We start from the raw sequence: 24,696 nt of genomic DNA, 5'->3' as shown, positions 1-24,696 counted from the left end.
GAAAAGGATGATGCCTTCTCCAACATGCAAAATTGTGCTTTTTTTTTATTGTGGGCAAAATTCTAAAATAGGTTATTAGTTGATTTGTGATTATGGCCAGTAGAGCAGTGTCATTGGTCTTATTTTCGCCCAAAATCTTATCAGGAAAAATTCAAATATACAGAAAAATTGCAGGAATAGCATAATGAATTCTTAAAATTTTTTTCAGAATTTTTTTCAATTTGTGAACACCTCAGTGAGGAAGAGGTGATCACCAGTAAAACTAGGACTAAGTTGTTTTTCCCTCTCACTTTATTTCATAGTAAATTCTTATATCAGGTAAATGTGATAAATGTTTGGTCTCCACTGAAGCAATTGACTTGTATAAACCTTGTAGATTGTGTAGAGATCCATAAAACTCAGGGTGATTTCTGATGTGTCTGATTTCAGCACTGCACTGCTTAGAATTTTAACAAATGCCTTAGCTAATACTTTAGGGAACATACCTGTTCTTGAAATGAGGTCTCTAAAAACAGAGAGAGAAGGAGAATATGTCATATGGCGGACTCACCAAGAATCAGTATCTAGAAAATAGCTAGTATACATTTATTTAAAAGAAATGTTTATAAAATGGAGAAAAGAGTAACTTATGTGCTGTGTACTTTTTCAGGGACATTTTATCATTAAATATCATAATGCACACATATTGAATTCTTGGGTAATAATAAAAGCTACTGGGGGACTTCCCTGGAGGCCCAGTGGCTAAGATTCTGCACTCCCAGTGCAGGGGGGCCTGACTTAGGGAACGAGATCCCACATGCCGCAACTAAGAGTTTGGATGCCACAACTAAAAAAAGCCCACAGGTTGCAACAAAGATAGAAGTTCCCATGTGCCGCAACTAAGATCTGGCACAACCAAATAAATAAATATTTTTTAAAAAGTTACTGGGCATCTTTATCAGTAGAACTCTTTAGCTCCTAAGCTCAACTTTTCTGTATTTTTTTAATAACTTTATAGAGTCAGACTATGTGGTACTCTGAGCACAGCTCTTTTTAGCTTAACATTTTTTTTTCTATTGTTAGTAATGTCTGTTCATGGGCAAAAAGATTACTATAATAGCATATAATATAAAAATCTATGTCCTTGTATGCTTTCTTCTGATAAACATAATAATATGTATATTGGTTTTTAAAAATGTTTTTTGTTTACTTTATCCATTCTGAATACTTTCCTATTAGCATAGCTTATTCATTACATTTATTTTCTTGTCTTACTGAAAGTTGATCAAATCAAATTGAAAGTTGATGAATCATCTGAATGCACCAAATTCAGATGAATTTGTGATTCATCTGACTATTTTATGTGATTTGAAGTATAATTTATGATCCTATAGAAATCTAAAAATACAAATACCCTACAAAAATTTAAATCTAAAAGTGCAAATACCCTAAAAAATAATTTTTATTGTGGTATAACATATATAATGTAAAAATGTTGTTTAACCATTTGTACCACACAATTCAGTAGCACTAATTACACTCATAATGTAGTGCAACTGTCACTGCTCTGTATTTCCCATATGTTTCATTACCCCAAGCAAATTCTGTATCCACTAAACAATAATTCTTCACTTCTCTCTCCCTCAGCTTCTGATGACCTCTAATTTACTTTCTGTCTTTATGTACTTGCCTACTTTAGATATTTCATGTAAGTGAAGTCATTCAATATGTGTACTTTTGTGTCTGGTTAATTTTACTTAGCATTATGTTTTCAAGTTTCATCCATGTTGTAGCATGTATTAGAAGTTTGTTCCTCTGTTTAACTGAAAAATATTCTACTTTATGGATGGGTGCATTTGTCTAGATGAATACTTAGGTTGTTTCCTCCTTTTGGCTATTGTGAATAATGCTGCTATGAACATTTGGATATAAGTACCTGTTCAAGCCCCTGCTTTCAATTATTTGTAGTATTTACCTAGGAATGGCATCTTTAGGTCATATGGTAATTCAATGCTTAACTTTTTGAGGAACACACAGAGTTTTTAAAATTAAAAATAATTTATCAAATGTCATTTGCATAGGTACTGAACTATACTGTTAATATGTACCATTCAAGTTATGCAGCCAGGAGATGACTGGTATAGAAGCCTAGGTGTATTTGATGTCATTTGTTTTCTTTAGTGCCCACAGGAGTGCTTTGTAAGCAGTAGACAGAAATTCAGAAAAGTATGTGGAACAAATTGAAGTGTAACTGTAGCCTTGTGTTTTATTTATACTAATACCCACTCTCCCTCCTTATTTCCCAAGCAATACTTGGTAGAATTGTTAGAATCATTAACAGTAAATAAACACATCTCAACTTGGGCTCTCCCTGGAGCATATTGCCCATGGGAGAAGCATCTCAAAAGTTAATTGGCACCTGGAATTTGGAGAGGATGTCTATATGGCTTGAGATTTGGAGTGCATACCTGAAATCTATTCTTCTCTGTCCTGTATCTTAATGTATTTATCATTCCTTTTCTGACAGGTGGTCACCTGCGTCTCCAGTATCTCTGTTTCAGGAGCTCTGAAGGATGACAGCTTATTTCCCTGTGATGCCTCTTAAGATCCCCTCTCCCTAAGTTTTGTTAAGTCAAAGAGTTCCATGTATCCACTCCAGATTTGTTGACAGCATAACAAACAGGCACATAGTTTATTTATATTTCCATCTAAAGTTTATGTAAATTCAATTATTTTCCATGCAGAGCAGAGGTTGGCAGACTATGGACCAAGTCCGATTTGTTTTTTCATAGCCCATGGACTAAGCATGAATTTTACATTGTTAAAGATCATTAAAGAAAAATAAATATGTGACAGGGAATGTATGTGGCCTGGAAAGGCTAAAAGTATTTGTTGTTTGACATTTTGTGGAAAAAAGTTTGTCTATTCCTGGCCCAGACTTATTCTATTTCATTAGTTTGTGTGTGTGAGAATATATCTATGTTAACAAGGCAATTAAAAAGTTGTTGAATAGTTATTAGTCGCTTGGATATGGTTAAGAATTATGTCATGAATTTTTCTTTACGACCTCATAATTTTTGTGATATTTTCAGAAAATACGTAGTCGCAATTGAGATTTTGAAAAGAAGTTTAAAATTGAGGTTTCAATGGTTTGTTCTCTATTTCATATAGTAGTATCTGGGAATCAAAATTGGGGTCTTATTTCTGACAGTTACTGATTTACTGAGTTATAGCTTAGCATTTTTTTTCAGTCGTTCATTAAATGCATTTAAAACTCTTTGGAAAGGAAGCATCTGGAAAGTGTGAAAGCAATTGACAAGAATTTACAAGTATTAAGTGCCAATATGTACATGTTGTAATGAGGAGTATTACATGATAAGCATAGGGTTGTAATGATGTGTTTAGTTTTAAAGGGGTTAAAAGATATCTTTCATGTATTTTATGTCCTTATAGTCTAATTTTTTAAATTTCTGAGAATATACTTGGATAGACCACACATCCTAGATATTTCTTACATTTAATGTAAGCAGAATCCACTTAACACTATGGTATTAACTGAACATTTTAATAGCCATTGTTTAATTGACAGTCCTGGTGTTCATCTGTCCTGGGTGTTCACTGAAAAGATTGATGCTGAAGCTGGAACTCCAGTACTTTGGCCACCTCATGCGAAGAGTTGACTCATTGGAAAAGACCCTAATTCTGGGAAGGATTGGGGGCAGGAGGAGAAGGGGACGACAGAGGATGAGATGGCTGGATGGCATCACCGACTCGATGGATATGGGTTTGGGTAGACTCCGGGAGTTGGTGATGGACAGGGAGGCCTGGCGTGCTGTGATTCATGGGGTCGCAAAGAGTCGGACACAACTGAACGACTGAACTGAACTGAACTGAATTGGCAGTCATACCTCAAGTAGTTGATTAGAACCTTCACATCTATCTAATTACACCTTGTAATTCTACTTGTCCTGTGATTTTTCTGAGCTTTTAGAAAGTGAGGATAATTGTGTTTACTGAAATCAGAATTCATGTGGGGATTCGTTGAAAGTTAGAGAGTCCCTTAAGTCTGACTTGTCTTCATCTCTTCCTTCAGCTTGCGGCCGTTTGTGATGTATTTGTAGAGAACTATGTCCCTGGCAAACTGTCTTCGATGGGGTTGGGCTATGAAGATATAGACAAGATTGCACCTCACATGGTCTACTGTTCCATCACAGGTATTTCAACCCCACGCCCTTGTCGGTGAGTAGGTTTTCCAGGTTCTGTGTCTCTGTACGTAAGAAACCTCTCACTAGCACTGGTTTTCTCAAAGTGGTTCTGCTCGCCTTCCCTGCCAAGCCAGTTTAGGTTGTTGAAAATTAAACATTAAAGAACATTAATGTAAACGAACATTTTTCATATATTTATTGGCTGTTTGTATTTCTTCTGTGGATTTGTCTGCCTGTGAAAGTGGAAGTGTTAGTTGCTCAGTTGTGTCCGACTCTTTGCAACCCCATGGACAACCCACTAGGCTTCTATGCCCATGGGGTTTTCTAAGCAAGAATACTGGAGTGGGTTGCTATTCCCTTCTCCAGGGAATCTTTCAGACCCATGGATTGAACCCTGGTCTTCTGCATTGCAGGCAGATTCTTTACTGGAAATTTTTCTATAGAAATTTGGCAAATACCAACAGAGTACTGTTATTAACTCATATGTAGAATTACAGGTGAAATATTCATTGGCTCTAAGATAACATAGGAACTCAACATATCACTTCAATATATTCAAAGGTAGTAAGCCAAGTAAAGGAAAAGAGTGCTATAAAGTATTCTAGGTTGTTCAGCCCTTGGTGGTGAACTGTGTGTGTGTGTTTGTCTTTAGGCTAAAAGGAAAAAAGTTGTATTAGGTATCTTTACATAGTTTATAAGCACTTAACTATTAATTAGGGATACAGTATTAAAAATTATTCTTAAAATAGAACGTTACAGTAATAGCATTTATGAGAATAATTGATAATATTTTCAGCTTTCATTAATTCATCCACCAAATATAATATTTACTGCAAGTCTATGATCTGCCAGGCAGTATTCTAAGGTTCTGAGATACAGCAGTGAATAACACATATTCATGCTCTGCAGCAGATTTACATTCTGGGTTAGGGAGATAGTAAATAATTAAACAGACTCTCTCTTGTGTTTTGCTTTTTTGTAGTTGAGTCTAGAGACAAATAGGACAAGGGAAATGACGGGAGGATAGTGTGTTTTGTATTGGGAGGTGAGACAAGGCTTCATTGATATTGGGAACATTTAAGCAGAGACTTGAATGAAATAAAGGAGTGAATCATATAGATGTTGGCAGTGAGGATTTCAGGCCAAGGGACCAACAGGTGCAAAGGACCTTAGGTGAGTCTGCATTGGGCATATTTGAGGGCCTGCAAGGATGGCTGAAATAGAGTAAATGAAGGGAAATGTAATAGGAAGAAAATCAGAGAGATGATGGCTAGTAAAGACTTGTGGACTGCTCTTAAAGAATTAGGCTTTTACTTCAAATAAGTTTGTCAGATAATAGAGAGTTTTAAGCAGAGGAATTGGTACAGTCTGATGTATTTTTAAAAGGATCACTCTAGCTACTATGTTGAGAATAGACTGTTGAGTGCAGGGTAGAAGTGGAAGAACAGTTATGAAACTATTGAAATAGTCCAGACTAAAGATGATGGGAATTTGAATTAGGAATTAGGGTGATAGCAATCTAGTTGAAAAATAATAGAATTCTGAAGATTTTTGAGAAAAGTAGATAAGGTTCTCAGATGTATGGGATGTATCAGAGAAAGACTGGAGTTAAGGAAGACTCTAAGGTTTTGGCCTGAGCAATCAGAAAATTGCTGTTTACAGCGTTGAGTGAGACTGTGGAAAGATGTTTTGGTGGGGAAAATGTCAAGAGTTTGGATTTGGAATGTCAATAGTCTAGCTTGAGATTGCTATAGATATCTAAGAGGAGATGTAGAGTAATTGCTTGGATCTAATTGTCAGGAGATGTAAAATTTTATAGTTATGAACAAATACATGGTATTTGAAACCTGTGTTTGATTGTTTATAGAGTGAATGTAGACAGAAAAAGGAGAGTGTGAGTGTCTGAGCCTGATGCATTCCAAGTAGTAGATGTTTAGGAGATAATGATGAAACAGTGAAGGAGGTTGTAAAGGAATTTTCAATGAGGTAGGAGGAGAACCTCCAGAGGTGAAGGGAGGAAAGCTTTTATGTTCATAGATGGTTTAGGCAGAAAAGCATAGAAACATAAAGAATATATGAACCTGACTTACTTGCATCTTCTAAATTCACCATGCTCGCCCTCACGGCAAAGCCTTTATACACGATGTTCACGTTGCTTGAAACCCTGATCCTCTGCCACACCCAGTGACTCTTTGCCCTTTAGATCTCACCTTGGATGTCACTGCTTCTGTGCAGACATTTTTTCTTGATCCCTGCAGGTTGGATTGACTGTTGTTGATCATATTTTGTATTTCCCACTTTACTTGTCTGTCTCATCCAGTATCCTGCAGGCTTTTGTTCTTTTATTAAAAAAATTATTTATTTATTTGACTACACCAGGTCTCAGTTGTGGCTTGCAGGATCTTCGATCTCTGTTGCGGCATGCAGGATCACAGCTGCGATATGTGGGGTCTAGTTCCATGACCAGAGATCCAGCCTGGGCCCCCTGCACTGGGAGTGCAGAGTCTTAGCCATTGGACCATCAGGGATGTCCCTGTAGGCTCTTGTTCTATTCCCAGTTCCACACACAGCGCAGAGCACGTGGTAGGGAGTTTCTTAAATCAATGAATGAGTAATCGGAACTTGACTGAAGAGTTTTTAATAGTTGCAATTTTATTAGAGTACCACTTTTCAGAGATAAGGGTAAGTGGTAAATGTTATGTTTACATTTTCCAAAGATGCTTTCAGAGGATAGCCTGGGCTTAGGGCATTGTTGGCCTAGTCTGTTATTTCTTATATAGTTTGTCCATAGCACTATATAATGATCATTAATTTAAAGTACCTAAAGAGTATAACCCTGGAGGAGGAAATGGTAACCCGCTCCAGTATTCTTGCCTGGAAGATCTCATGGACAGAGGAGCCTGGTGGGCTACAGACCAAAGTGTCGCAAAGAGTCAGACAAGACTGTGTGACTGAGCACACACATACAGAGTCTATACCATGAAGTAAATATTCAGTTGTTGTTAGGTCACTATGCCTTAGATTTTTCTTCCTAAGACAGAAAAGTGAAAGTGAAAGTCACTCCGTCATGGCCGACTCTTTGTGACACCGTGGACTATACAGTCCATGGAATTCTCCAGGCCAGAATACTGGAGGGGTAGCCTTTCCCTCCTCCAGGGGATCTTCCCACCCCAGGGATTGCACCCTGGTCTCCTGCATTGCAGGAAGATGCTTTACCAGCTGAGCCACAAGAGAAACCCAAGAATACTGAAGTAGGTAGCCTATCCCTTCTCCAGCGGATCTTCCCAACCCAGGAATCAAACTGGGGTCTCCTGCATTGCAGGTAGATTTTTTACCCACTGAGCTATCAAAGAAAATTAGTATATTGAAAACATATTTCAAAAAGGAGCCAAGCAAACACTTCACTTCTTATATTTCAGTAAATTTATCTTAATACCTATCTGAAAATCTTGTTTCACTGTAAAAGCTGCAAAAATGTTATCTTAAAAATATTTATTACTTGTAAAATTATAATAACTGAAATACCCCTATTTCTCTTCATTCAGGTTAATTGAGATATTTTAATACTTTGACTAGGACATATTACTTCAGTATGAAGTGTGCTTTTCATGGTAAATTATCTTATGTGGTGGTATTTTTATATAAAAGAAACATAATTGCAACATTTGGCTGACTGTTATTTTAGATAGAATGAAGCCCAGTGCCATTAACTTCTCTTCTGACTCAGCACTAAGGATAGGTTCTGTTCATAGCAGATCTTTGCCACTACATCTGACTCTTTTTCAGATGTACTGTTATAGAGATGTGTAGTCACACTTTTGTTTTTTGTATATCAATACTTATATGAGTGACAGAGAGGGTGAGATTTTTCCTTAGACTCTCGCGATACAATGGAAAGGTTGAGGTCTAAAATATTAAATAGGTGAACTATTATCCTAATTACCCTACTGCTGTAAAAATTCTGCATAATTAACAGATGCAAAATCTCACATGACAGTAAGTGTTTATTTCTCCTTCTTGTGAATGTGGATTGGCTGGAATTCAGTTCATCTAGACTTGTTAGGTTGGGTTCCAAGTTGCAGGTCTGCTCCGCACATGTCTTAGGCTACCAAGTGCAAGTTCTCCTCTCGGGGAAAGTAGGAGCACAAGAGAACAAAATCTCACAAGCACATTTAAGGCCTCTCTCTGTTCATGTCACTCCTGCTAATATTCCTTTGATCAAGGCAAGTCATCTGGCCAAACCTAACACCAACAGGTGGCTCAGTGTACTATTCCAGTGACAGGAACTACAAAGTCACATTGAAAAGGGCCTGAAATCTGGGAAGGGTGAAGATTGAGAATAATAAAATATTTCATCACATCACCCAGCTTAATCAAATGCTAATCCCTTTGGGAAGCCTCACACCTCCCCAAAGTTTCACAGCTGTATCTAACTATGGTTAGAATCAAAAGTTCTTCTGGGCTTGGTTTTGTGACTGGGGAATTTCTGAATTTTCTTCCAGTTCTCAGATCCTGTATTAACATTTTAGTGTGGCAAAGGGCCTTGGAGATAGATGATATAATCCAGTGCATGCTAAGTCACTTCAGTCATGTCTGACTCTTTGTGACCCCATGGGCTGTAGCCCACCTGGTTCTTCTGTCCATGGGATTTTCCAGGCAAGCGTACTGGAGTGGGTTGCCATTTCCTCCTTCAGGGGTCTTCCCAACCCAGGGATTGAACCATGTCTCCTGCGGCTCCTGCATTGCAGACGGGTTCTTTACTGCTGAGCCACCAGGGAAGCATGATACAGTCTAGTAGTTCTCAGCTAAGGGGAGAATGGGAGTATCATGCTTTTTGCGAACAGGGATGGGGCGTGAAGCGGTGGTGTGGAGAGGCAGGTGTGGTCTGAGAAAGCAGCTCTCCTGATTCTATAATCCTCTCCCCATCTCCTGACAGTCATTAGAAAAGCGTTCACATGGCTCATGCTCTTTTATTTCCTGATAAGGAAACAGATCCAGAACACCTAAGGGACCTAAGGTCACACAGCTATTTAAAGGAAAATGGGTTTAAAACTCAGGCTGCTTGACTTCGCATTAAGTGCTTCTGTGCTTTTTCTGTTCAGACGTACATCATTGTTAAGTGATGACATGGACTTTGTGACTACAAGACACTGAGCAGCTCTACTTGAGAATATATATTTTTGTTATTCTCTTTCATGTGTTGTTGATCATATTTGCAGTGGTGGAAGTCATGAACAAATCTGCTCATCAGGGAGTCAAAATTTCAACAGATTCTCTTGGAAGCAACCTTCCTTTGTGAGTCATGAGTTTGTGTGTATATAAAGCAAGGGCCATTTCTCTCTTTTTTTTTTAGAAGATTGATATTCTTGGTAATAAATGTTTGTTTTTTATTTTTTAATAAGGCTGATTAGGTCAGTGGGATCCTAGACTCGCCTGATGTTTCCCAGCAGTATTGATGTCTTGTCAGTGCTTTCCAAGCACAAATAGTCTGTTCTCTCTCACATGTTGGCCTTCTTACTGATGAGAGTAATCTTAGAATGGTCGGGAGATTTGCTGTAATGCATTCTGACAGTTGTGTGGTTGAGACTGCCTCAGTCTGTGAAATCTGGTCTGCAGGACAAAAATGCTGGGCTGATCACAGGGGAGGGAGGACCTGATTATTTTTATTAGCACGATCCTCTTAACATTTCAGAAGAAGCTGCATGTGAACGTTAGGGGGCAGTGTTTAAAAAGCTATAATTCACTAGAAATCCCTTTTTGAGAACACTGTAGTGTTGCCTGTGTACCACTGGGTAGAGAATCACTGAAAGGACATATCTGTATATTTTCAGAAGTATTTTTTTTCAAGGTGACCATTCTCCATCTCTCTATACATTTAGAAGTATAATGATATTTTCCTTAGCAATTTAATCTTGAGTTTACCTTCTTTTCTTTGTGTCTTCTGAGCATGTTATTAGTTACAGAAATTTAGCAATAAGAATGCTCTCTACCACATTTTAAAGTATTTATTTTTCCCTCATGTTAACTTCACTGCTCTTTCTTTCTAAAAGGATGAACATTACTTCATGTTATTGACTAGGCTAATTTTGTAGAAGGAACATTGTGTATACCCTTTAAATAAAATTTTCATTTTTCTTTTAAGAAAAGTAGTTTGCAAGGTACCTTTTTGATTTTTGAAAACAACTTGCAACACATGATAAACAGAATAATGTTATTCATATAGAGTTAAAATCATATAAAATATATCTTTCTTGGTATTTTGCTCATATGTGATTAGAAGTATAAAGATATGCATGGTAATGAAAAATTGTTTCAGAGAATCATTACCCCTGAGGGAGGGAGAGATAGGGCACCAGGAAGGGATGCACACAGGACTTGACAAGCTATATTTGTCAAATAAACCAACTGGCAGTGCATGAGTGCTTGTTATCTTATTTTATACCCTTGTATGTTTGAAATAGCAACAGCCAATGATTCAGAAATGCCCAAATAATTTACTCCCTCCCCCCTCCCTCCCTTCCTTTCTCATTCATTTCCTTTGTCTCCTCCCCACCCCCACCACTGCATACATATTTCTCGAGTTTCTGTAGATTCCTGGCTGTGTTGGGTGTCCAGGGCAAACAATGCAAGCACGGTTCATGCCTTTAAGGAGCTTACAGCCTAGTGTCAGAGACACTTCATAAGCAAGTGAAAAAGGCAGTATATGTACCAACCAATTATGGTATTATGAATGACTCAAACGGGGTACTGTGGTGTAAGTTAATAGAGCAGGGGGTGCATAAGTAAACGGACGGTCAAGGAAAGCCTCTTTGTGGAGGTAACATTTAATAGACTTAAAGTATGAGAAGGAGCCAGCCATGCAGAGAGCCAGGGGATGAGCAATGCAGGCAGAGAGAACTCCATATGCAGAGATAGAAAAGATCTAGCTATCTTTAAAGGCCTGAGAGAAAGCCAATGTGCCTACAATACCAGTAATGGGGAACAGCATGCTTGAGAAGGTACTGCGTAGAGGTGTGCAAGTACCATGCAGACTGGAAGGGGTTTGCACAGTAGAGGGATATGATTCAAATTCCATCAGAAATCATCTTCAAAAAAGGTAGGAATCACATACTGATGGGCTCATGGAAGAACTTTATTATAAAATTGGTCTTGAAATAATGTTCATGTTTGAGAGAGTAGCGATCAAGATAAAATTTTCTTTAGATTACTAAAGTCTCCCATGGTGTTTCAGAATCAATAACAGAGAATGATGAGCCCAAATGGTTATGGCAAATCATCTAGCAGCTGTATCCAACATTCATATCATGGCAACGATAATACAAAACAAAACACTGCTGCTCTTGGATTCTCATGGAGTGAATTAGTCTGTGTGTCTATGTATATTCTCCTCTTTGCTGCATAGTCACCACATAGCCATGTCTTTTAAAAAAGAATAATCAGAAGTCTGCCTGCACTCTAAACCCATAAAAGTTTTGAAGGGGAGAAAAACAAGAAGGAAAGGGAGGGAAGCAGGGAGTGAGGACAAAAACAGGGAAGGAGAAAAGATGGGAAGGAAGGAGGAAAGGAAGGGGGTAGGGAGGAAGGAATGGAGGGAGGAAAGAAGAGACAGAATCAGAACTATGTTTGATGGAGTAACAATGGGCAAGCTTTTTTAACCTCTAAAAATAATAGTCCAGTTTAGTTCATTAAGCATCTTTCTGGATTGAATAAACAATATAGAGATGACATTAAAAGGCATTCTCACAGTCAAAGTAATTGGAAACTACTGGTCTAAATTATGAGTGTCTCTTCTGTTCCCCTTCTAACAGGACATATTTTTCCCCCCAGAATTTTAGAGTGTCGTGATCATCTGTCCAACTTTATAGTTAGTGATCCCTAGCAAAAGTGTGATTTAACATATTTAACATTATCATACCAAACTCATTGTTTAAACAAACAATGACACCATCTCTGCAGGGGAAGAGAAACTTAGCACATAAATACAAGATTTCAAAACACAGCCTATAAAGTTAGGGACCGAGATTATATTTTGTCTGTAGACGTGGACAGACTCCAGAAAGTGACTTTATGCCTTCACTGTATCCTCTAAGGGTGTAACCTTTTTATCTTTAAATACTTCTTTCTAGCCTTACACATATAACAGATGTGTCATACAAGTTGGACTCAGTGGCATGTAAGCAGGAACTTTATTCTTTCCCACCCTACCTCTGCAAACCTGCGCTTCTAACTCATTTTCCTTGCTCATGGCTGAAATCCAGGAAAGTCCTACACATTTTTTTTCTGGTTATTTTATTTCAAGTATTAAAAGGTCCAGTCCAATCTAAAATCAAAACTTCAGACTTATGACTTTTCCCTTCCCCCAAGTTGGGCCTGTCTTCCTGGAAACCTGAAGTGTGTGTGCACGCGTGTTTGTTGGAAGAGCATAGTCAGTTTCTTCATTCATCCATGATTCTTCTTTCCCTGTTTCTAGCTGCTGTTTGTGTCAAGCCTCCTTAGGGAGAGTGGGTTAATGGGTATGAAAGAGCTGGTGCTTGGTGGGGGTGGTTGAACCCTGCGTTGGGGCCTCCTGTGTGCCTGAAGCTCAGGTGGTGGCTCTTTGTTCTGTGGGGAGCTTTGCAGGCTTCTCTTCAGTCCCTGGCTTCTTGTGGTCTTCTGTATATAGAGTCTACCCGTTCAGGTCACTTTGTCCTATAGGCAGCCCTCATGGGTAGAATTCGTTTTTTAATTTTTAAATTGAAGTATAATTGATTTATGATGTTGTTAGTTTTAGGTTTACAGCAGAGTGATTTGATTAAATATATATGATTGGTATACATATTCAGATTCTTTTCCATTATAGGTTAGTACAAGATTTTGAGTATATTTCCTGGTGTTGTGTGGTAGGACTTGGTTGTTCATCCATTCTGTATATGCGTTTGCGTCTACGAATCCCAAATTCCCAACCCTTTTCTCCCTTACTCTCTCTGTCCCTAAGCAGCCACCAGTCTGTTCTCATGTGAGTCCGTCTGTATTTTAGATAGGTGCCTTTGTGTCCTGTTTTAGATTCCGCATATAAGTGGTATCATGTGGTATTTGTCTCTCTCTTTCTGGCTTACTTCACTGAGTGTGATAATCTCTAGGCCCACCTACACAGCTGCAGATGGCCTTACTTCATTCTTTTTCACGGCTGAGTAGTATTCCGGTGTATGTGTGTATCACCTCGTCTTTATCCACTCTTTTGTCAGTGGACGTAAGGTGGTTTCCATGTCTTGGCTGAGTAGTATTCCAGTGTGTGTGTGTATCACCTCGTCTTTACCCAGTCATCTGTCAGTGGACGTAAGGTGGTTTCCATGTCTTGACTATTGTAAATGGTGCTGCTGAGAACAGAGGGGTGCATGTATCTTTTTGAATTATAAATTATAGCTTTTTCTGGATATAGGCCCAAGAGTGGAATCCCGGGATCACATGGCAATTCTATTTTTAGTTTTTTGAGGAACCTCCATACTGTTCTCCTGATTGACTGCATGAATTTACATTTCCATCAATAGCATAGAAAGGTTCCCTTTTCTCCACGCCCTTTCTAGCATTTGTTATTTGCAGATTTTTTAATGATGGCCATTCTGACTGGTGAGGTGATACCTCATTGTAGTTTTGATTTGCATTTTTAAAATGATTAGTGATGTTGCACATCTTTTCATGTGCCTGTTGGTCATCTGTATGACTGACAACTCTTTCTAAGGAAATTCTTGCTCAAGGTCTTATTTACCTTTTTACCTTTCCTTCACATACCCTGAAGTGGATGATAAGCTAAGAATGGCAAAATTGGTTTCATAGTCTTTTAGCTTGACCTGTGTTGGTGTTCTGGAACTTAGGGCATTCTTTTTGGATTTGAAGCCTTAACTAAACTGAAGCAAGAGAGTTCTGTTTGAACATTCTTTAACTCAAAGTTTGTTGAAAAAATATGTTTTTCAAGCAGTAAAAATAACAGTAAGTAGAAAAAAACCTGAGATATCTGTCTTCAAAATTTTTAGGTATGAAAAGATAATATTCAGTAAGCTAAGAGTGTTTGGACTAATTTTATATATATTTTAAATTATTTAGACTCAAATGAAAATGTCAATCATTTCCATATTCATAATGTCTAAATAAATATCTTTCCCAATAGCAAATCCCAACTTAAAGCTGATACTGAATTGTTACTGGGTATAGGGAACATTATGATAATTTTCCTTGAGAATTCTTTGTGAAACCTTGAGATTAAGAAAATCTACTGAACTGGAACATAGATAAAATGATTCCCCATTATGATAAGAGACAAAATCACTTTTCTTAAAAGATTTCTGCTGGGTGTAATTAGGGATGAGCAGTGAGCACCATCTCATGACAGTTTTATATATAAATATGTGTTTGAGCTTCTCCAGTTCTCAGACACTTCCATTTTCCTTGAATGGTTGATTGATAAAGGAGAAACACATGATTTAAAAAGAAACTTGGACTGTTTTCTCAATAGTTTAAAATTCCAAAAGCAAAGAGATAGCCTGAACCTAGAGATATGGTATAAATCTAGGATCAGTTAGTTTTACCTTTGCTCTGTGATTTCTAATGCATGGATCTATTGGTTCCCAATTTAAAGAACCACTTGATGCCAGAGACCGACAGAAGGGAAGATGATGACACTGTTAGTATCAAAGCAGTAGTTATTTAAAAAAAAAAGCTTCATAGATCGAATGCTTCATAGATCGTGCCAGATAAACATGCCAAGACTTAGCCACAGTCTAGAAATCCTGTCATCAGAACTAAATTGTTTCCCCTTATGGTAATAGGTCTGGGATATAAACCCACAAATTAAATGAGCAATGCTAGATAGGAAGAAATGTTATACTTAAAAGGATGAAAAAAATGAATGTTAGATAAAATTTAGATAGCATTTATTTCATGAATGCTAATGATTTTTTTCATTCTTTGCATGGCCTTCCAAGCCAGCATTAGTGCAGTACTACAACTTTCAGACCTTATTTGAACCAGATTAACTTCACAAAGGTCAAAGTATGTTGAGTAAGTAACAGTCATGCACCCTCAAAGAAAAGGGGTGTTGATATTAATAGAATATCAGATTGTGGAATTAGTGAATCTGTTTTACAAAGAATATAAAATTCATAAAAGTTTATCAAGTGAAAAATACTGAAGTTTAAAAAAAATTGGTAAATATTTGGTTATAACCAAAAAACAAAACATAAAAACAGAAGCAATATTATAAGCGATATTATAACAAAGTCAAAGTAAGTCAAAAAGAGAAAAATAAATATCATAAATTAACACATATATATGGAATCTAGAACAATGGTACTGATGAACCTATTTGTAGGTCAGGAATAGAGATGCAGATATACAAAACAGACTATGGACATAGCAGGGGAAGATGAGGGTGGGACGAATTGAGAGAGTAGAAATTGAAACATACATATTACCATATGTAAAATGGATAGATAATTGGAAGTTGCTGTCTAGCACAAAGGGCTCAACGCAGAACTCTGTGACAACCTAGAATGGGGGATGGAATGGGGAATGGAGGTCAGGGGGGCAGGTTCAAGAGGAAGGGTATATATATATATATTTATGGCTGATTCTTGATGTTGTCAAATTGCTAGCATCCAGAGATCAAATTGCCAACATCTGTTAGATCACAGAAAAAGCAAAAGAATTCCAGAAAAACATATACTTCTGCTTTATTGACTACGCCAAAGCCTTTGACTGTGTGAATCACAGCAAACTGTGGAAAATTCTTAAAGAGATGGAAATACCAACCCACCTTACCTGCCTCCTGAGAAATCTGTATGCAGGTCAAGAAGCTACAATTAGAACCAGACATGGAACAATGGACTGATTCAAAATTGAGAAAGGAGTACGTCAAAGCTGTATATTGTCCCCTGTTTATTTAACTTATATGCAGAGTACATCAAGTGAAATGCCAGGCTAGATGAAGCACAAGCTGGAATCAAATTGCCAGGAGAAATATCAATAACCTCAGATATGCAGATGACACCACCCTAATGGCAGAAAGAGAAGAATTAAAGAGCCTCTTGATGAAAGTGAAAGAGGAGAGTGAAAAACAAAGAACATGGCATCCGGTCCCATCATTTCATGGCAAACAGATGGGGAAACAACGGAAACAGTAACAGACTTTATTTTCTTGGGCTCTAAAATCACTGCAGATGGAGACTGTAGCCATGAAATTAAAAGACGCTTACTCCTTGGAAGAAAAGCTATGACAAACCCAGACAGCATATTAAAAAGCAGAGACATTACTTTGCCAAAAAGGTCTGTCTAGTCAAAGCTCTGGTTTTTCCAGTGGTCATGTATGGATGTGAGAGTTGGACTATAAAGAAAGCTGAGCACCGAAGAATTGGTGCTTTTGAACTGTGGTGTTGGAAAAGACTCTTGAGAGTCCCTGGAACTGCAAGGAGATCCAACCAGTCAATACTAAAGGAAAGCAGTTCTGAATATTCATTGGAAGGACTGATTCTGAAACTGAAGCTCCAATACTTTGGCCACCTGATGCAAAGATTAGACTCATTAGAAAAGATCCTAATTTGGGGAAAGACTGAAGGCAGGAGGAGAAGGGGATGACAGAGGATGAGATAGTTGGATCGCATCACCGACTCAATGGACATGAGTTTAAGCAAGCTCCAGGAGATGATGAAGGAGAGAAGCCTGGCATGCTGCAGTCCATGGGGTTGCAAAGAGTAGGACATGACTGAGCGACTGAACAAAATAACATGAGATGCTATTGCAGAAATAGTAACTGTTGCGGCCCTAAATTAAATGCGCTTAAAGTGATTTGACTCAGAAGTTATTAAAGACTCAGATTTTGTCATCTCCACATGCAACTTAGATTAAGCAGCATGCTCCTCCATCATCACTCAGGGACTATCACTTGGCCTGATGGTCTGATAGCCTGAAAGTACTTGGTAACGGACTTATCACAAAGTCATAAACCAACACTAAGTTTCCTCCTGATATAGTCAAGTTCCAAAGCCAGCAATATGTTTTTAATTAACACTAACTTCACACCAGATGTAAATAAATATCTGGAACACTCTGGAGATATCATTAGAGCCAGATGAAATAGCAGAGAATATATCAAAAGTGGTTCTTCTAACTTCTGTGTTAACATGCGAGCAGACAGCCATGCCAGTATGCTTTCTCTCAATATTCCATCAAAATACCTATGAAGAGATAAAATAAATATCAAAACTGGAGGAAAAAATGGGAAGGGGGTACCTTTAAAGGAAAGATAACATCACATACCTTGTTTAGTGGAGAATTTCCACTAAAAGCCTCATTGATGCATAGGACTTAGAAGCACATATCTGAATAACAAATCATATGTGTTCCTCTTCTAAACCAGAATCATACAGTCCAACTTCAATGCAGAAGAAAAAAAGGGTTTGGTTTTTCCCATATATTCCCGTTTTTCAGTCGCTAAGTCGTGTCCCACTCATTGCAACCTCATGGACGGAAGCACGCCAAGCTTTCCTGTCCTTCATGATCTCCCAGAGTTTGTTCAAATTCATGTCTATTGAGTTGGTGATGCCATCTAGCCATTCTCTGTGGCCCCAGTATCCTCCCGCCCTCAATCTTTCCCAGAATCAGAGTCTTTTCCAATGAGCCGGCTATTCACATCACATGGCCAAAGTATTGGAGCTTCAGGTTCAGCATCAGTCCTTCCAATGAATATTCAGAGTTGATTTCCTTTAGGATTGACTGGTTTAATCTCTTTGCTGTCCAAAAGACTCTCAAGAGTCTTCTCCAGGACCACAATTCGAAAGCATCAACTTTTCAGAGCTCAGCCTTCCTTATGTTCCAACTATCACATCTGTACACGACTACCAGAAAAACCATAGCTTTGCCTATATGGACCTCTGTTGGCAAAGTGACATCTCTGCTTTTTAATATGATATCTAGGTTTGTCATAGCTTTTCTTCCAAGGGGTAAGTGTCTTTTCATTTCATGGCTACAGTCACAATCCACAGTGATTTTGGAGCCCAAGAAAATAAAATCTGCCACTATTTCCATTGTTTCCCCATCTATTTGCCATGAAGTGATGGGACCAGATGCTATGATCTTCGTTTTTTGAATGTTGAGTTTAAGTCTGTTTTTTCAACTCTTCTTTTTCATTCCCGTCAAGAGGCTCTTTAGTTCCTCTTCGCTTTCTGCCATTAGGGTGACATCATCTGCTTTTCTGAGGTTATTGATATTTCTCCTGGCAATCTTGATTCCAGCTTGGGATTCATTCAGCCCAGCATTTACCATGTACTCTGAATATGTAAGTAAGCAGGGTGACAACATACAGTCATGATGTACTCTTTTTCCCAGTTTTGAACCAGTCTGTTGTTCCATGTCCAGTTCTAACTGTTGCTTCTTGACCTGCATACAGGTTTCTCAGGAGACAGGTAAGATGGTCTGGTACTCCCATCTCTTGAAGAATTTTCCAGTTTGTTGTGATCCACACAGTCAAAAGCTTTAACACAGTCAATGAAGCAGCAGCAGATGTTTTTCTGGAATTCCCTTGCTTTCTCTATGATCCAACAGATGTATTCTAGTCTCCTCTTCTTAATCTCTTCTGCTTATGTCCATACTGTTTCTGTCCTTTATTGTGCCCATCTTTGCATGAAATGTTCCCTTGGTGTCTCCATTTTCTTGAAAGATCTCTAGTCTTTTCCATTCTATTTTTTCCCTCTATTTCTTCACGTTATTTTTATGCATTATTTCATTTAAGTTTTTTAATCATGATAAAGTACACATAACATAAAATTTACCAATTTAACTATTTTTAAGTGTATGGTACAGTAGCATTCACATTGTTGTGTAACTATCACTACTATTCATCTCTAAAACTTTTTCATCTTCCTAAACTGATGCTCTGCATCTATTGAACAGTAACTCCCCATATTCCCTTCCCCCAAGCCCCTAACAATCATCATCTACTTTCTTTCTCTATGAATTTGACTACTCTAGAAACCTCATGTAAGTGGAGTCACACAGTATTTGTCCTCTTGTGACTGGCTTATTTCACTTAGCATAACGTCTTCAAGGTTCCTCTATGTTGTAGCATTTGTCAAAATTTCTTTCCTTTTTAAGGCTAAGTAATATCGCAATGAACATATACCACATTTTACTTATCCATTCATCCACTGAGGGACATAGGCTGTTTGCACTTTTGACCATTTTTGAATAATGCAACTAAGAACATGATGCAAATATCTGTTCAAGTACCTGCTTTCTATTGTTTTGGATACATAACCAAAAAAGGAATCACTAGATTACACAGTAAGTCTATGTTTAATTTTTTGAGGAGCATCCAACGTGGCTTACACCATTTCACATTACCACTAACAGTGCACAAGGGTTCCAATTTCTCCACATCCTTACCAACAGTGTTAGTAGTGATAGCAGTCATCCCCGTGGGTGTGAGGTGGTATCTCATTGTGGTTTTGATTTGTATTTCCCTAATAATTAGCAGTGCTGAGTATCTTTTCGTGTGCTCATTGCAATGTTTATATTCTCTCTGTAGAAATGTCTGTTCACACCCTTGACCCATTTTTTAATCAGACTGTCAGACAGTCTTTCTTATAAGGCATATGAAATCTTAGCTCCCTGACCAGAGATCAAACCTGCACCCCCCAACATCGGAAGGCAAAGTCCTAACCACTGGACCACTGGGGAAGTCCTTCCATAGTCATTTTTAAATTAATAATTTTTATCAGACATTTATAGTTTCCAGAGAAATAGTTCTGTAAAATTTATAATCTCAAGTCAGAGGATTTGTTCCCAAGAACTTGGTAGATAAGTGGATTGATACGTGATTCATGCCTGAGATATTTAGAGAGCCAGTGGATGTCTGGAGCACTGTGGTTTGGAAAGTCACTGCTGTCCTGTGGATCAGGGTGAGAAGGAGGAAAACAGTGTGTGGTTGTTTGAGATCCTGTCCAAGAGGCAGAAGGAAGCTGGTGGTGCTGACGACACCTGGGCCAGAGGAATGACTCACAAATGATCACCTGGAAAAAAGATAGATTCAAATGTAAAGCGATCCCCGCTGATGGGATAGGGGAGGTCTTTGGAGAACCCAGTAAAGTCCCCCATGTGACAAGAAGACTTTCAACCTCTGCCATGCCCAGAGAAGGACAAAAATAGCTCACCATGATGGGACCAATTGAGACCCTTCTTGCTGATCTGACATCTTCTTCTCCTCATGCCCTTCTAGTTCTGGCCAACTATGGAGGCATTAGAAACGGTGCTGAGCAAATGGAGGAGCTACAGAGATTTGGATTCTGTCCCTATTGGACATTGATGATTTTTTCCCAAGTGCTACTGATTTTCTTGAAAGTACTGTTGCCACATAGTAGAATTTACCAAATCAATATTAGTAGAATACTGTGTTATACTTATTTAATTTTAATTACAAAAATTATTAAAAACGAAATGACTCTCCAGGTTCCGACTTTGGACTTGAGCACAGTGGTGAGTGTTCTTTTCACTCCTTGAGTTGAGTGTTAAGGCGCTTGTTGGTGAGCAACTTTAATTAGCTTTCCTGACCTCTTTAGAACCTTAGTCTTGTGTCTAAGGGGGGCTGTCAGTGTGGCCAGGAACATGGTGAAGGATCATAGTGTAATCTAGTGTTCAAAGATTACCAAGCCTTTTCTTCAAATATCTTACCTAGTGGCCCAACAAAGATAAAGGTGGAACTGCTGAGATTCAGACAGGGCAAAGAGAGGAGGAAGGAGCATTGCCCCCTATAGACTAGTTGAAATACTGGCTCTGCCATTTGCAACTTAGATGACTTTGGATAAGTTACTGAACCTCCCAGGTGCAGCTGCCTTATCTGCAAATCCTAGTGTTTTTTGTAAGGATTAAATGAGATCGTATATGTGACTCGATGGGCATTTATGAAATACTGAGGCAGTGTCGGCTGTTCCTCCTTGGTTGTTGCTGCCTCCTCCTGCTCCTCTTGCTTTCTTTTCGCAAGCATGGGGTGAGTTGAATGGTTTTCAGGTTCCTGTTAAAACTTATTACTATAGTCCGTTACTCTATGGTTGTGGATATACAGATAGGTTCACTTCATCCTTCTTTCTGCCTCTGTGTATCTATCTGTGTTTCTATGTATTCGTCTACCTACCTTCCTATCATCTCTCTATAATCTGTATCATCTGTCTAATCTACTTACATTTTTTATGAACCATGTAAAAATAAGACAGGCATGTGATGTGTCTTTACCCCCACATTTTTCAGTTTGTATTTTACAAAAACATGTAATTCTATTATGTAACCAGAGTCTAATTAACCAAAATCAGGAAATTAACATTGCAGCAATATTACTATATAATACACAGACCTTATTGATAATTTGTCAGTTGTTTCAATAATGTCCTTTATAGCAAAAGAAAACCCAAACTCCTTTGCATTGTATCTGATTGTCATGTCACATAAAAAGAATATGTTGTTGGTGAGGGGTAGGGGGACGCTATACTTTGAAGCTGTGTAAATATTCTCATTTGCCCAGGCTATCATCCACTATTTTTATCACACGTTGATGATTCTTGCCTGAGCTTACTATTGTTAGGATGTTGTTAAAGTGATTTTCTAATTCCATCATTTCTTTATATTTATGAATTTCTTCACATTTATTCTTTACATTTATGACTTTCTACTGTGAGGGTAGCTCTCCATTTCCTTTATTGATTAGTATCAATGTGGACTCTTATATTCATATTTTATTCAATCAGTTACAGTCCTTTATTATCATGATTTATTTTTGATGTTCACATTATCCATATTTGCTGGTGGGAACAGTTTCAAAATATCCCCTGTATATTTTTTGATATGTCCTCATCACACTTTGAGCACTTTCTTAATTTTTAGCACAAGATAATCAACATTTATTTACATTCTCCCCCTGCCATCAACCCCCCCCATCTCACCCCTTCTCCACCACTGCACCTGCACCACCCCTGACCACAGGCCTGATTTTAACTATTTTTCCAAGGAGCCCTGGTTCCATTGAGTGGAGAATGATATTTAAGAACCAGGATCTGAGCACTGGATTGTGGTCATAATTGCAGACTTTTAAAACCCATTAGTTTATTCTGCAAGTGATTATTTTAACCAGCGTCGTTACATGTTATACTGCTTTCCCTGACTTCATGTTATTTATTTCTCGGCTTTTGGCCTTGGTGTTAACTATGTGCATTTGCTCACTCAGGAAGCATTGCTTACTGACAAGTCTGCATTTTTGGGAAGACTTTAATTGTTCCCAACTTTGGGGAGTTCAAAGATAACTGGGTTTTGTTTGATATCTTTTTTTACTTGGATTCCTTTTATTTTTTTTTGTTTCATTGATCTCTATTAAATAAAGATGTAGACTGTACTTAACTGAGTATTTTTCTCTTGGCAGTGAAACAAGGCTAAAGGTGATTCTTGTTAATTTGTTACTCACTTGAGTTATCCGTTTATCTGGGTTTGATTTGAGTTGATGTTTAGTCTCTGTAAAGAGGTCAGTACTGGACATTTTTGTGTTCTTTGCCTAAAATGTCCCTTCTCAGGCTGACGTAGTGCTGCTATTTGGAGTGTGGGAATCTAGCTATAGGGAATTGGTTTTATGTGAGAGCCTGGCTGGGCTTTTATTTTCTTTTCTCCTCATGTTTTATATACTCATGTTTTATGTTTCAGTCATTTAAAATTTGATTTTTCTCCTGAAAATGAAAAATATATAAAAATGGTAATTCTCTTTATTCTTTAGTAATTTTATGGGGCATCTGTCAGAACGTGAGCTGCCTTCCTCTTGTACAAAATATTGAGTCTTGGGATATAGATGTAACTCCTGGTAGTTTCTTTCAAATAGATTCCATGAAAATATATTTGAATTCTTAATCTGAGGGCAGATTCTGCAATTTATTTTCATTATATCAGTGATTCTTAATAGTTTTTTCCCCTCCCTATTTGAATAAGTCTTCTGAGATTTAGGATAATCTGTGTGTGTGTGTGTGTGTGTGTGTGTGTGTGTATAACTTACATGATTGTGGGTGTAAAGTCACTCTTAACAGGATGTATTGGCATGATCATCAAAGCTTTTGCAATTGTAGACTTTATTTGGATGATGAAAGTTTGAAGACTTTTTACTTCTTTTCCATTAAAAACACACTCTATAATATAGGCAAGATAGTATCTTGACACCCGGTTACCCCTAACTCTGTCTGTGTTTTGTCCTATAAAAAACATTTGTTTTGATAGTTTATGTGAAGAATATCATAGGCATGCATGAAATAGTATAAAATACAAAAATATGTTTCAGTCGAGTGAGGGTTTCTTGTTTCTACTGTCCGCTTAGTGTTATGTTAACTAGTTGGGGAAAATGAAATCTATGCATAAGAAACAATCATCAAAATATATTTATATATATTAATATCATCAAATTGACTATCATGAAAGTGGTGATTCTATAGTAAAGACAGCCATCACAAGCATCAGTGAAAACGTTTTTGCTTAGTGTGCTTTTTTTCCTGCATTATAGTAATGCTGCTTAATTTACAAATTTATTTGCCTTTTCTGACTAGGAACATATACTTATTAGTATTTCAGATGTTTTAGTTGCTATACAATTAATCAACCAATTTTTCTACCTCTCAGTGGTAGATATTAAGGGATCTAAATTTCATAGGTTATTTGAAATTGAGGTAACCGTATTAATCGAATTTTTGTCTTTGAAAATGTATGAGCTGTTAATACTCACGGAAATATTTTGTAAAAGTGGTTGCATAGTAATGAGTGTCAAGACTTCAATACCTATAGAATCATAGCAAGTACCTCTGTGACCTTGGGTAGGTACTTAATCTCTCAAAACCTCATTTTTCTAGATAGTAATTCCAATAGGATAATACAATTTACTGTATATAATTCTTTGAAGACTTAAGTCAGATGACACATACAAAGCACCCACACAACTCCTGGAACATAGCAAGTATTCTGTACATATTAACTATTATTATTATTGTCACCACCCTAAATTACACTGTTGCTTTATGAAGTCCTTGGTTAAGTATTAGTTTTGATTGGTTGGCATGTTTGCAGGGAAGTCTCTTGCTCTGTTGAGATTTACAGGAATCTCAGTGAAATCCTGCTGAGGTTAGTTTTGTAATCTTGCATGTAGAAAGGTACATATCTTACAGTCAAAAATGCTGTATCATGACCTGAGGGAAAAAGAAAAAAAAAAAAAATCCACCAAAATGGTGTAATCGTGAGAATCTGAATTGTTATGCATGTGACAGAATGATAAACCCTATTAAGTGGATGGTATAATTATGGAAAATCTGTCAAATTCATAGGAAGATTTATTATTTTATTTTATTTTTTTTCCTTTTCCATTTATTTTTATTCATTGGAGGCTAATTACTTTACAATATTGTAGTGGTTTTTGCCATTCATTGACATGAATCAGCCATGGATTTACATGTGTTCCCCATCCCGACCCTCCCTCCCA

At 37.6% G+C, this 24,696-nt stretch overlaps 1 protein-coding gene across 6 annotated transcripts in view; it reads left to right on the top strand.

Moving 5' to 3' along the window:
• Positions 1-24,696, top strand: part of SUGCT (succinyl-CoA:glutarate-CoA transferase) — a 727,590-nt gene that overhangs the window by 26,639 nt on the left and 676,255 nt on the right. For 5 of the 6 annotated variants that reach the window (XM_065938545.1, XM_065938546.1, XM_065938548.1 and 2 more), the window contains exon 6: positions 4,073-4,193. The exons of the other annotated variant lie outside the window; for it this stretch is intronic. In XM_065938545.1, coding sequence (XP_065794617.1) covers positions 4,073-4,193 — 121 coding nt within the window. The remainder of the gene's footprint in view (positions 1-4,072; positions 4,194-24,696) is intronic. 6 annotated transcript variants of the gene reach the window in all.

The sequence above is a fragment of the Muntiacus reevesi genome, chromosome 6 (genome assembly GCF_963930625.1).
Source record: "Muntiacus reevesi chromosome 6, mMunRee1.1, whole genome shotgun sequence".
NCBI lineage: Eukaryota > Metazoa > Chordata > Mammalia > Artiodactyla > Cervidae > Muntiacus > Muntiacus reevesi.
The sequence above is the reverse complement of the archived record's forward strand: the minus strand, read 5'-3'. Positions and strand labels throughout refer to the sequence as shown.